The sequence below is a fragment of the Oncorhynchus kisutch genome, unplaced genomic scaffold (genome assembly GCF_002021735.2).
Source record: "Oncorhynchus kisutch isolate 150728-3 unplaced genomic scaffold, Okis_V2 scaffold972, whole genome shotgun sequence".
NCBI classification, from domain to species: Eukaryota; Metazoa; Chordata; class Actinopteri; order Salmoniformes; family Salmonidae; genus Oncorhynchus; species Oncorhynchus kisutch.
In genome coordinates this window covers 95,960-109,141 of record NW_022262917.1, presented here as the reverse complement: position 1 = coordinate 109,141, position 13,182 = coordinate 95,960, and the positions used below count along the sequence as shown (strand labels likewise).

At 42.9% G+C, this 13,182-nt stretch overlaps 1 protein-coding gene across 1 annotated transcript; it reads left to right on the top strand.

The window, feature by feature from the left end:
- The first annotated feature begins 9,946 nt into the window (after positions 1 to 9,946).
- On the top strand, positions 9,947 to 11,418 carry LOC109877194 (interleukin-17C-like). The gene is made up of 3 exons (XM_020469502.2): positions 9,947 to 10,114; positions 10,399 to 10,655; positions 11,064 to 11,418. The coding sequence occupies exons 1-3, from the start codon at positions 10,106 to 10,108 to the stop codon at positions 11,299 to 11,301; spliced, it is 504 nt and encodes a 167-aa protein (XP_020325091.1). The 5' UTR covers positions 9,947 to 10,105; the 3' UTR covers positions 11,302 to 11,418.
- The last annotated feature ends 1,764 nt before the right edge of the window (positions 11,419 to 13,182 follow it).

Below are 13,182 nucleotides of genomic sequence, written 5' to 3'. Positions count from 1 at the left end.
CTATGAATTCAAGGACTGACCATCTGATATCAAAGTTACAGTTTTAACCATGTTTTGAGGATATACAGAATTTGTTTACAATTCCTTTTTTTTAATAACCAAATATTTTGGGTTCTGGTGGCGTTAGACAGACAGGTCAGGGGGTATTTAGAAGATATATTAATGCGGGAAATTAATGCTTATATGTAGTTAATTGAAAAGTCCAAAACCGGTTGTAGCAATCGTTAAATTGCCTCTTTAATGTCTCCTGCCCCAAGAACAACCTACAACACATGTTCTCTTTATTCAGCTCTTTGTTTGTTCTTCAATAACAACAAGCTTAACAGATACAGAGATGTTTCACACCGAAAGGGCTCGATTCAATCCCATCTGCTTTATCCATAGTGGTTGTTTCGAAGGTGTCGGAGGTGGAGCTGCATTAGAGCTGTCAAATCCACAAGCGGCTCCCAGCATTATAAAAGGACGTTGCCATTGGCTGCACGGAGTCGCATTAACAGAAATCCCATGCATCCTTTTTTACAAGTTCAAACACTGGAATGTGAGAGGTCATCTACACCTCCTTTAGGGTGATAGATGTAATCTACAGGATGATAGATGTAATCTACACCTCCTTTAGGGTGATAGATGTAATCTACAGGATGATAGATGTAATCTACACCTCCTTTAGGGTGATAGATGTAATCTACAGGATGATAGATGTAATCTACACCTCCTTTAGGGTGATAGATGTAATCTACAGGATGATAGATGTCATCTACACCTCCTTTAGGATGATAGATGTAATCTACAGGATGATAGATGTAATCTACACCTCCTTTAGGATGATAGATGTAATCTACAGGATGATAGATGTAATCTACACCTCCTTTAGGATGATAGATGTAATCTACACCTCCATTAGGATGATAGATGTAATCTACACCTCCTTTAGGATGATAGATGTAATCTACACCTCCATTAGGATGATAGATGTAATCTACAGGATGATAGATGTAATCTACACCTCCTTTAGGGTGATAGATGTAATCTACAGGATGATAGATGTAATCTACACCTCCTTTAGGGTGATAGATGTAATCTACAGGATGATAGATGTCATCTACACCTCCTTTAGGATGATAGATGTAATCTACAGGATGATAGATGTCATCTACACCTCCATTAGGATGATAGATGTAATCTACAGGATGATAGATGTAATCTACACCTCCTTTAGGATGATAGATGTAATCTACAGGATGATAGATGTAATCTACACCTCCTTAGGATGATAGATGTAATCTACACCTCCATTAGGATGATAGATGTAATCTACACCTCCATTAGGATGATAGATGTAATCTACACCTCCTTTAGGGTTATAGATGTAATCTACACCTCCTTTAGGATGATAGAGGTAATCTACACCTCCATTAGGATGATAGATGTCATCTACACCTCCATTAGGATGATAGATGTAATCTACAGGATGATAGATGTAATCTACACCTCCATTAGGATGATAGATGTAATCTACACCTCCTTTAGGATGATAGATGTCATCTACACCTCCGTTAGGCTGATAGAAATCCTCATTAATTTAATAATTAAATCATTAAATTATTTTAAATATTAATAATTGAATTTCACCTTCATTATTTCGATATTTCGATATCTTTCCTAGTACATTATCACAGCATATTGGCTATGCTTGGCCTAGTATATTATCACAGCATATTGGCTATGCTTGGCCTAGTATATTATCACAGCATATTGGCTATGCTTGGCCTAGTATATTATCACAGCATATTGGCTATGCTTGGCCTAGTATATTATCACAGCATATTGGCTATGCTTGGCCTAGTATATTATCACAGCATATTGGCTATGCTTGGCCTAGTATATTATCACAGCATATTGGCTATGCTTGGCCTAGTATATTATCACAGCATATTGGCTATGCTTGGCCTAGTATATTATCACAGCATATTGGCTATGCTTGGCCTAGTATATTATCACAGCATATTGGCTATGCTTGGCCTAGTATATTATCACAGCATATTGGCTATGCTTGGCCTAGTATATTATCACAGCATATTGGCTATGCTTGGCCTAGTACATTATCACAGCATATTGGCTATGCTTGGCCTAGTATATTATCACAGCATATTGGCTATGCTTGGCCTAGTACATTATCACATCATATTGACTATGCTTGGCCTAATACATTATCACAGCATATTGGCTATGCTTGGCCTAATACATTATCACAGCATATTGGGGGAGGCAGGGTAGCCTAGTGGTTAGAGTGTTGGACTAGTAACCGGAAGTTCAAACCCCCGAGCTGACAAGGTACAAATCTGTCGTTCTGCCCCTGAACAGGCAGTTAACTCGCTGTTCCTAGGCCGTCATTGAAAATAAGAATTTGTTCTTAACTGACTTGCCTAGTTAAATAAAGGTTAAAAAAAATTGTCTGTACTTGGCCTAAACAATATAGTATTATATTTCACAACTCAAGCGTTGATAAAATAGATGAGTTGTTGTATGCCTTGCGAGGCACAGCTGAGCATACACTTAAATAATGACATGTTTTATTTGACTGTGCTGTAGTACCTGCATCTGACGGTCTGTCTCAGCGGATGGAGGGAGACAGCAGACAGACTTTTACGGTCCCAGCTCTCTGCTGAATTTCCTCTGTGAGACTGACCAGAGAGAGGGAACACCGCCTACCACCTGATGGTCTGTCTCTGAGGGAATACCGCCTTCCACCTGATGGTCTGTCTCTGAGGGAATACCGCCTACCACCTGATGGTCTGTCTCTGAGGGAACACCGCCTTCCACCTGATGGTCTGTCTCTGAGGGAACACCGCCTACCATCTGATGGTCTGTCTCTGAGGGAACACCGCCTACCACCTGATGGTCTGTCTCTGAGGGAACACCGCCTACCACCTGATGGTCTGTCTCTGAGGGAATACCGCCTACCACCTGATGGTCTGTCTCTGAGGGAACACCGCCTTCCACCTGATGGTCTGTCTCTGAGGGAATACCGCCTTCCACCTGATGGTCTGTCTCTGAGGGAACACCGCCTTCCACCTGATGGTCTGTCTCTGAGGGAACACCGCCTTCCACCTGATGGTCTGTCTCTGAGGGAACACCGCCTTCCACCTGATGGTCTGTCTCTGAGGGAACACCACCTGATGGTCTGTCTCTGAGGGAACACCGCCTTCCACCTGATGGTCTGTCTCTGAGGGAACACCGCCTACCACCTGATGGTCTGTCTCTGAGGGAACACCGCCTTCCACCTGATGGTCTGTCTCTGAGGGAATACCGCCTTCCACCTGATGGTCTGTCTCTGAGGGAACACCGCCTACCACCTGATGGTCTGTCTCTGAGGGAACACCGCCTTCCACCTGATGGCAAAACTCGAGTCACACCACACTATTTCTGCCTCAATGCACAAATTCACGTTGTTGTTTATTAATGACTAGAGAAAGTTAAATATTTCTTTCGATATTAAAAAGTAGACACGATGAGCTGCTAATTCCAACGACGCAATCCAATCGATACACGTGGCTACTCATTCTGCTGCAGTGCCGAAGTCATGAAGAAGCGTGTATTGTCTTGTAAAAGTGTTGAATCAAAACACTGTTGACAGTTCTGTGTAGAAGAAGAAGAAACAGCAGCTCTCTGGTGTATTCTTGGACAGTCTCTCTCTGGTTTATTCCTGGACAGTTTCTCTCTGGTGTATTCTTGGACAGTCTCTCTCTGGTTTATTCTTGGACAGTCTCTCTCTGGTGTATTCTTGGACAGTTTCTCTCTGGTGTATTCTTGGACAGTCTCTCTCTGGTTTATTCTTGGACAGTCTCTCTCTGGTGTATTCCTGGACAGTTTCTCTCTGGTGTATTCTTGGACAGTCTCTCTCTGGTTTATTCTTGGACAGTCTCTCTCTGGTGTATTCCTGGACAGTTTCTCTCTGGTGTATTCTTGGACAGTCTCTCTCTGCTGTATTCTTGGACAGTCTCTCTCTGGTGTATTCTTGGACAGTCTCTCTCTGGTGTATTCTTGGACAGTCTCTCTCTGGTGTATTCTTGGACAGTCTCTCTCTGGTGTATTCTTGGACAGTCTCTCTCTGGTGTATTCTTGGACAGTCTCTCTCTGGTGTATTCCTGGACAGTTTCTCTCTGGTGTATTCTTGGACAGTCTCTCTCTGGTGTATTCTTGGACAGTCTCTCTCTGCTGTATTCTTGGACAGTCTCTCTCTGGTGTATTCTTGGACAGTCTCTCTCTGGTTTATTCTTGGACAGTCTCTCTCTGGTTTATTCTTGGACAGTCTCTCTCTGGTGTATTCTTGGACAGTCTCTCTCTGGTTTATTCTTGGACAGTCTCTCTCTGGTCATGTGGTTTTAAAAGTTACGGAACCTCATGGCTAATACTAAACCTTGTTTTGGGGTCTTGGAAGCTGTAGGCGCGGTGATTTGAGCTATTCGATTGGCCAGTACAGTTGTCTCTCTTAATATATTTCTCCTGGTCCGATGGACAGGCGGAATCTATCCATTGTCTGTACTTTGCCTACCGAGCGCACAGGGCCTCTGAATCAAGTGCACCTAGCTCCAACAGGGCTTCTGAATCAAGTGCACCTAGCTCCAACAGGGCTTCTGAATCTAGTGCACCTACCTCCAACAGGGCTTCTGAATCAAGTGTACCTACTTCCAACAGGGCTTCTGAAACAAGTGTACCTACTTCCAACAGGGCTTCTGAATCAAGTGCACCTTACTCCAACAGGGCTTCTGAATCAAGTGCACTTTACTTCAACAGGGCTTCTGAATCAAGTGCACCTACTTCCAACAGTGCTTCTGAATCAAGTGCACCTACTTCCAACAGGGCTTCTGAATCAAGTGCACCTTACTCCAACAGGGCTTCTGAATCAAGTGCACCTACTTCCAACAGGGCTTCTGAATCAAGTGCACCTACTTCCAACACGGCTTCTGAATCAAGTGCACCTACTTCCAACAGGGCTTCTGAATCAAGTGCACCTTCTTCCAACAGGGCTTCTGAATCAAGTGCACCTACTTCCAACAGGGCTTCTGAATCAAGTGCACCTACCTCCAACAGGGCTTCTGAATCAAGTGCACCTACTTCCAACAGGGCTTCTGAATCAAGTGCACCTACTTCCAACAGGGCTTCTGAATCAAGTGTACCTACTTCCAACAGGGCTTCTGAATCAAGTGCACCTTCCTCCAACAGGGCTTCTGAATCAAGTGCACCTACTTCCAACAGGGACTCTGAATCAAGTGCACCTAGCTCCAACAGGGCTTCCGAATCAAGTGTACCTACTTCCAACAGGGCTTCTGAATCAAGTGTACCTACTTCCAACAGGGCTTCTGAATCAAGTGTACCTACTTCCAACAGGGCTTCTGAATCAAGTGCACCTTACTCCAACAGGGCTTCTGAATCAAGTGCACCTACTTCCAACAGGGCTTCTGAATCAAGTGCACCTACTTCCAACACGGCTTCTGAATCAAGTGCACCTACTTCCAACAGGGCTTCTGAATCAAGTGCACCTTCTTCCAACAGGGCTTCTGAATCAAGTGCACCTACTTCCAACAGGGCTTCTGAATCAAGTGCACCTACCTCCAACAGGGCTTCTGAATCAAGTGCACCTACTTCCAACAGGGCTTCTGAATCAAGTGCACCTACTTCCAACAGGGCTTCTGAATCAAGTGCACCTTCCTCCAACAGGGCTTCTGAATCAAGTGCACCTACTTCCAACAGGGACTCTGAATCAAGTGCACCTAGCTCCAACAGGGCTTCTGAATCAAGTGCACCTATCTCCAACAGGGCTTCTGAATCAAGCGCACCTACTTCCAACACGGCTTCTGAATCAAGTGCACCTACTTCCAACAGGGCTTCTGAATCAAGTGCACCTACTTCCAACAGGGCTTCTGAATCAAGTGCACCTACCTCCAACAGGGCTTCTGAATCAAGTGCACCTACCTCCAACAGGGCTTCTGAATCAAGTGTTGAAATAATTTAACTAATAAATAGAACAACAAGACTTTATCTTTGGCTTTTCTACAGAAATGTTAGGAATGCGTTGAAGATAGACCAGTCAATCACAATGAATCAATCAAATTGATTTATAAAGCCCTTTTTACATCAGCCAATGTCACAAAGTCCTATACAGAAATCCAGCCTAAAACCCCAAACAGCAAGCAATGCAGATGTAGAAGCATGGTGGCTAGGAAAAACTCCCTAGAATGGCAGGAATCTAGGAAGAAACCTAGAGAGGAACCAGGATCTGAGGGGTGGCCAGTCCTCTTCTGGCTGTGCCAGGTGGAGATTATAACAGTACATGGCCAAGATGTTCAAATGTTCATAGATGACCAGCAGGGTCAAATAATAATAATCACAGTGGTTGTAGAGGGTGCAGCAAGTCAGCACCTCAGGAGTAAATGTCAGTTGGCTTTTCATATTTGATAATTCAGAGTTAGAGACAGCAGGTGCGGTAGAGAGAGTCGAAAACAGCAGGTCTGGGACAGGTAGCATGTCAGGTGAACTGTTCAGGATTCCATAGCCGCAGGCAGAAAAGTTGAAACTGGAGCAGCAACACGACCATGTGGACCAGGGACAGCAAGGAGTCATCAGGCCAGGTAGTCCTGAGGCATGGTCCCAGGGCTCAGGTCCTCCAAGAGGGAAGGGAGAGGGAGAGAGAGGGAATTAGAGGAAGCATACTTAAATTCATGCAAGATACCGGATAAGACAGGAGAAATACTCCAGATATAACAGACTGACCCTAGTCCCCCGACACATAAACTATTGCAGCTGCTGCCCCTTCCGACGATAGTACAGGGCCAACCAGGCTATGGGATATAACCCCACCCACTTTGCCAAATTACAGCCCCCACACCACTAGAGGGATATCTTCAATTTTACTACCCTGAGACAAAGCTGAGAATAGCCCACAAAGATCTCCCCCACGGCACAAACCCAAGGGGGGCGCCAACCCGGACAGGAAGATCACGTCAGTGACTCAACCCACACAAGTGACGCACCCCTCCTAGGAACGGCATGGAGGAGCACCAGTAAGCCAGTGACTTAGCCCCTGTAATAGGGTTAGAGGCAGAGAATCCCAGTGGAGAGAGGGGAACCGGCCAAGCAGAGACAGCAAGGGTGGTTCCTCACTCCAGTGCCTATGTGTTCACCTTCACACCCCTGGGCCAGACTACACTCAATCATATAACCCACTGAACAGATGAGTTTACAATAAAGAATTGACCATTCTATAAAAATTGAGCTCTATAGGAGAAATCCCTGACTCCAGCTGTTTGCTTAGAAATTCTAGGGACAATTAGGAGGCCTGTGTCTTGTAACCGTAGAGTATGTTTAGGTATGTACGGCAGTACCAAATCAGAGAGATAGGTAAGAGCAAGCCCATGTAATGCTTTGTAGGTTAGCAGTAAAATCTTGAAATCAGCCCTAGCCTTAACAGGAAGCCAGTGTAGAGAGGCTAGGAATGGAGTAATATGATCACATTTTATGAGTTTATTTAGTGCTTTATCCAGGTAGCTGGAAAGTAGAGCATTGCAGTAGTCTAATCTAGAAGTGACAAAAGCATGGATGAACTTTTCTGCATAATTTTTGGACTGTTACGAAGATGGAAAAAAAGCTGTCCTTGAAAGATTCTTGATACGTTCGTCAAAAGAGAGATCAGAGTCCAGAGTGGCGCCGAGGTCCTTCACAGTTTTATTTGAGACGACTGTACAACCATCAAGATCAATTGTCAGATCCAACAGAAGATCTCTTGGGACCTAGAACTAGCATCTCTGTTTTGTCCAAGTTTAAAAGTAAAACATTTGCCGCCATCCACTTCCTTATGTCTGAAACACAGGCTTCCATTGAGGGCAATTTTGGGGCTTCACCATGTTTCATCGAAGTGTACAACTTTGTGTCATCCGCATAGCAGTGAAAGTTAACATTATTTTTCATCATTTTGGCATCATCAAGAGGTAAAATATATAGTGAAAACAATAGTGGTCCTAAAACGGAACCTTGAGGAACACCGAAATGTACAATTGATTTGTCAGAGGACAAACCATCCACAGAGACAAACTGATATCTTTCCAACAAATAAGATCTAAACCAGGCCAGAACTATCTAAACCAGGCCAGAACTTGTCCGTGTAGACCTATTAGGGTTTCCAATCTCTCCAAAAGTATGTGGTGATCGATGGTGTCAAAAACAGCACTAAGGTCTAGGAGCAACGAGGACAGATGCAGAGCCTCGGTCTGATGACATTAAAAGGTCATTTACCACCGTCATGAGTGCAGTCTTAGTGCTATGATGGGGTCTAAAACCAGACTGAAACATTTCGTATACATTGTTTGTCTTCAGTAAAGGAAGTGAGTTGCTGCGCAACAGATTTATCAAAACAATTTGAGAGGAATGGGAGATTCGACATAGGCCGATAGTTTTTTAAATATTTTCTGGGAACTTTTTTGGCTTTTTCAAGAGAGGCTTTATTACTGCCACTTTTAGTGAGTTTGGTACACATCCGGTGGATGGGGTTGTTTGATAACCACTAGCCAACACTTTCTCGATCTGAACTCCTAACGCGAAGTGGGCGTGGCTGGTGTGGCTTCATGACAATGATTGCAAGAGCAGCTTGTCATTGATTTGATGGCTCCAACTCAGTTTCACTGCCAAAAACATCCTCTATGTGGGTGTCTGCTATTGCTGGTAAAGGCTGGATCTGATTGAATCTCAACAAGATCTCACAGTCTCATATCAGAATTAGATGTTCATCCGTGCTTCTCAAACCTCAAATTTCAAGGATGTTCCAAACATCACATTTTGAAGTGTTTATGGTTGAGTTTAGGCATTAACTCTGAATTGTTAGGGTTAGGGTTTAGTTCTGGCATTAACTCTGAATTGTTAAGGTTAGGGTTTAGTTTGGGCATTAACTCTGAATTGTTAAGGTTAGGGTTTAGTTTAGGCATTAACTCTGAATTGTTAAGGTTAGGGTTTAGTTTAGGCATTAACTCTGAATTGTTAAGGTTAGGATTTAGTTTAGGCATTAACTCTGAATTGTTAAGGTTAGGATTTAGTTTAGGCATTAACTCTGAATTGTTAGGGTTAAGCTCAGGCATTAACTTCAAAATCTTAAACTCTGAATGGTTAAGGTAAGGGATACGGTGTGGGATATGCTTAAAACAAAAATCTCATAAACAACTTCCTATCTCTGGATTCAAACATGGCACCAAGAGGCAAATGTTGCACTCATCCACCATCCTCATCCACAACACCTTGGCAAAACCCAAACCTACTTAAAGGTAATGGCGCTCACTGTTGCCCCTAGAGGCCAGTTTCCACATCATCTCCCGACATCCTCAGACATGGATGGATGTAGAATACTGACTTGTAATCACTGGTAACCTGGCTGTGAATATAGGCCTATATAGTAGGGCCGTTCTCCCACTCCTCCCTCCACTATCTCCAAATATCTCTCCTCTGAGAAATGAGGTTTTGTTAGCTTGTTAGCTTGTGCTGGAAATGTACAATGGACCAATAACAACCAAATGTAACACGGTTCATATGAGAATTACCTCAAGTAAATGCACCATAAAAGACAATATGTGTTTAGAAAGAAAGAAAGAGATTTATTCATAGTATGAACAGCATAATCATGTTGGAGGGAATTATATTTGGAGTAAAAGTAGAATAACTAACTCGTTTTAAAACGGTTCCTAAAGTGCAAAGTGAACGTTTCATGTTCAATAATACAACCATGGTAATGTTAATAGAAAATCTAATTCAGATCTAGCGTACTGAGTTTTGGTGATGAATAACCTAGAATCAATCTCGCATTCCTTTAGCGCTTTGAATGACGCCACTGCGTATCCGACATTCTCGGTGATTAGCAATGAAGCGGTTGAGGAAAAGGATATCGGTGTAATGTACTGCGGCGGTATAGAGTTTAATCGTTTCATTTCCGTCTCGGGTTTCCCCAGGAGAAAGTGGCCTACAACTGTCACTATATAAACAGTGACAGGGGAAGGGCAACCATGGCACATTGAGAACAGACTCCTGCAGCCACCTGGTCTTTTCGTTTAAAAAACACAGTTGGAGGATGACACGGGTCAGTCTGCAGAATTAAAGCATTATGCTATTTTGAAATATATAATTAAATTAGTATTTTAAATGATATTTAATGACATTGTATATGAATGGAATATGTTTAGGGACAGGTTATTATAGGCTAATGGTTTCGATGTGCGTGTCAAACGATCAATTAGTTGTTTAATTTTTGTTGTTGTTGATCATCTGAGTTTTAAACTTCTGCTATGCACATTGATTATTATTATTATTTACGATCTACTTGTTGTCGCATGAAAAACTTTTGCTTTCTTCGCCGTTTTCCAGATGTTAGTTCTTTGCATCTGCGGTTGCCTGAGTTTTGTATGGCTGTCGTCAGCAAAGAGATGTTTCAATCAGAGGGGTGTGGATCGGCGGGCTTCAAGGTTCATCATGAGCATCCACTGCTTTAGGACGGCTGTGTCTGACAGCATCCACCTGCAACGGCAATGGGACAGACAGAGCTGCCCCAGCTTCCAACTCCACACTGGGTCTCTGTCATCGGTGCAATTCAACAACCGCTCTCTCTCCCCCTGGCGGTACAGGTAAGGTATCGCCCTTCAGCATTCTGTAAAACAGCACAATATGTAATAGCGTCATTTCAACGGCCTGGTCCTGACACTTTGTTTGGTAAACTGAAGGATGGGACTGGGGAAATAGAACTCTCAAATGAATAGTCAGCTTTGGATGGCAGGACTGACGGCACATGATTGACATGATGTTTCAAACGTTTTGAAGACAAACACAAAGAATGGAGTAAAAGCCTATGAAAAGGTCAAATAGTTACTAATCATTTAATGATGCTATTAATGTGCATGTATTTTCATTTTTTTGATGCCATTCATCAAATTCAATGCATATATCTAATCAGTGGACGTTTCCGATAATATCAGGCTACACTGTGACATCACGTTGGGCTTCTGATATCATTTCACGACGTCGCTCTCTTACAGAATCGATGAGAGAGAGGACAGGATTCCTGCTAAAATCCTGGTGGCTGAGTGTCTGTATGAGGGCTGCATCGTCAACAAGCACGAGGACAAGACATATAACTCTGTCCCCGTTCTGGCCACTATCACCGTGCTCCAGAAGACTGTGTGCCCTGGCAACCCTCGACACTACCTGGTGACAGTCGACTCGGTCACCATCCCTGTGGCATGCACATGTGTTGTACCCAGACAGATGATTTAATCTCTTGGATTAGGTTAAGTGTTACGCACGTGTCCAAAATGGCACCCTATTCCCTATGTAGTGCACTACGATACATCCCTGTCCAAAATGGCACCCTATTCCCTATGTAGTGCACTATGATACGCACATGTCCAAAATGGCACCCTATTCCCTATGTAGTGCACTACGATACATCCCTGTCCAAAATGGCACCCTATTCCCTATGTAGTGCACTATGATACGCACATGTCCAAAATGGCACCCTATTCCCTATGTAGTGCACTACGTTTGACCAGAGCCCTATGGGCCACAATTTGTGTCTGTGCTTAATACACACAGACACAACCTTGGATTAGATTCATTCTTATAGAGATGATTATAGAATAAATAACCATTTAAGTAGTGAGATTTCTCACCAAAAATAAAAAAGAAGTTGTGTTTGTTTTAAAACTCACCTTAGGCCTTCCTGTTGAGATATTTTCGTCTTTAAAAAAAAAACAAATGTTTTTTTTACCTTTATTTTACTAGGCAAGTCAGTTAAGAACAAATTCTTATTTTCAATGATGGCCTAGGAACAGTGGGTTAACTGCCTTATTCAGGGAGCAGAACGACAGATTTGTACCTTGTCAGCTCGGGGGTTTGAACTTGCAACCTTCTGGTTACTAGTCCAACACTCTAACCACTAGGCCACCCTGCCGACTATGAATGTGAATGTGAATTGGACAGATCATTCAAGCAATATTGGTTGGAATATGGTTGTAAAATGGTTTGGTTGGAATATGGCTGTAAAATGTCTTATGCCGGGGGGGTTTTCTAGAACCTGGACTTTGGTAAATTGATGAGGTAGAAAATGTCTGTTCCTGCTGTATACAGATAGTAGAACTGCTGGGGTTTCCCACTGGTGTGTATAACTAATATGTTGTCTTTGTGTATTAGTCAATGACCTATTGATCAATGGTCTTAGGGACATAGGAAATTCAACTCCTCGGTTATGCTGTTGTGTCCACTAGATATCTCAGTGAGACGATAACGTGACATGATGTTCGCTTTCACTTGTTGATATAATCCCCTTCTGGGAACTTCAGTGGTTCAATCTGCAGTGTTGTATGTGTTATAAAATCAATCTGCAGTCCTCTCCCAGTGTTGTCCGTCTTATCAAATCAATCTGCAGTCCTCTCCCAGTGTTGTCCGTCTTATAAAATCAATCTGCAGTCCTCTCCCAGTGTTGTCCGTCTTATAAAATCAATCTGCAATCCTCTCCCAGTGTTGTCCGTCTTATAAAATCCTATCATGGTAAACGGTACCCTGTGAGCCCTCAAACGATTCTGCTAACCATTGTTTGTACTCGAGTTTGTATGTATAAAAAATAAAAATAAATCTATAGACAGCTTTTATGCAATGGGTGTGTCTAATCCTGAATGCTGATTGGTTAAAACCGCATTCCAGCCGGTGTCTATTCCACAAGTTACCACCAGCTAAATCTATGGCGTTAAAAATGCCTATTTACTCTGTTCCATCTGACTCCGCAATACAAAGTTTCGTCAGCCCAGCCAGGCAATTTATGAACTTGATCTCCACTATGAAAAGCATAGTCTCACATTTAGTTTTCAACAGCGGAGATTTGTATAAACCTTACTGTCTGTCTCTCTGACATTTGCAACATTGCTTCAATATTCAAATTCTCACCAGCTGTCCCATAGTAATGAACAGTCGGGACAAAACAGACAGGCAGGCAGCATTTCTCAGCCAGTCTAAATCATGAATCAGCTGGCGTCATTTTTAAGGATGTAAGAAATGTAAATTGAAAAAAAGTCCAACGAAATGAAGTGCAGCTAATTTGCATTCTTTCCAGCTTCAGTTTGAAGTGATTGTGTTGTTGGCTTGCTCCTCTGAACAACAGTG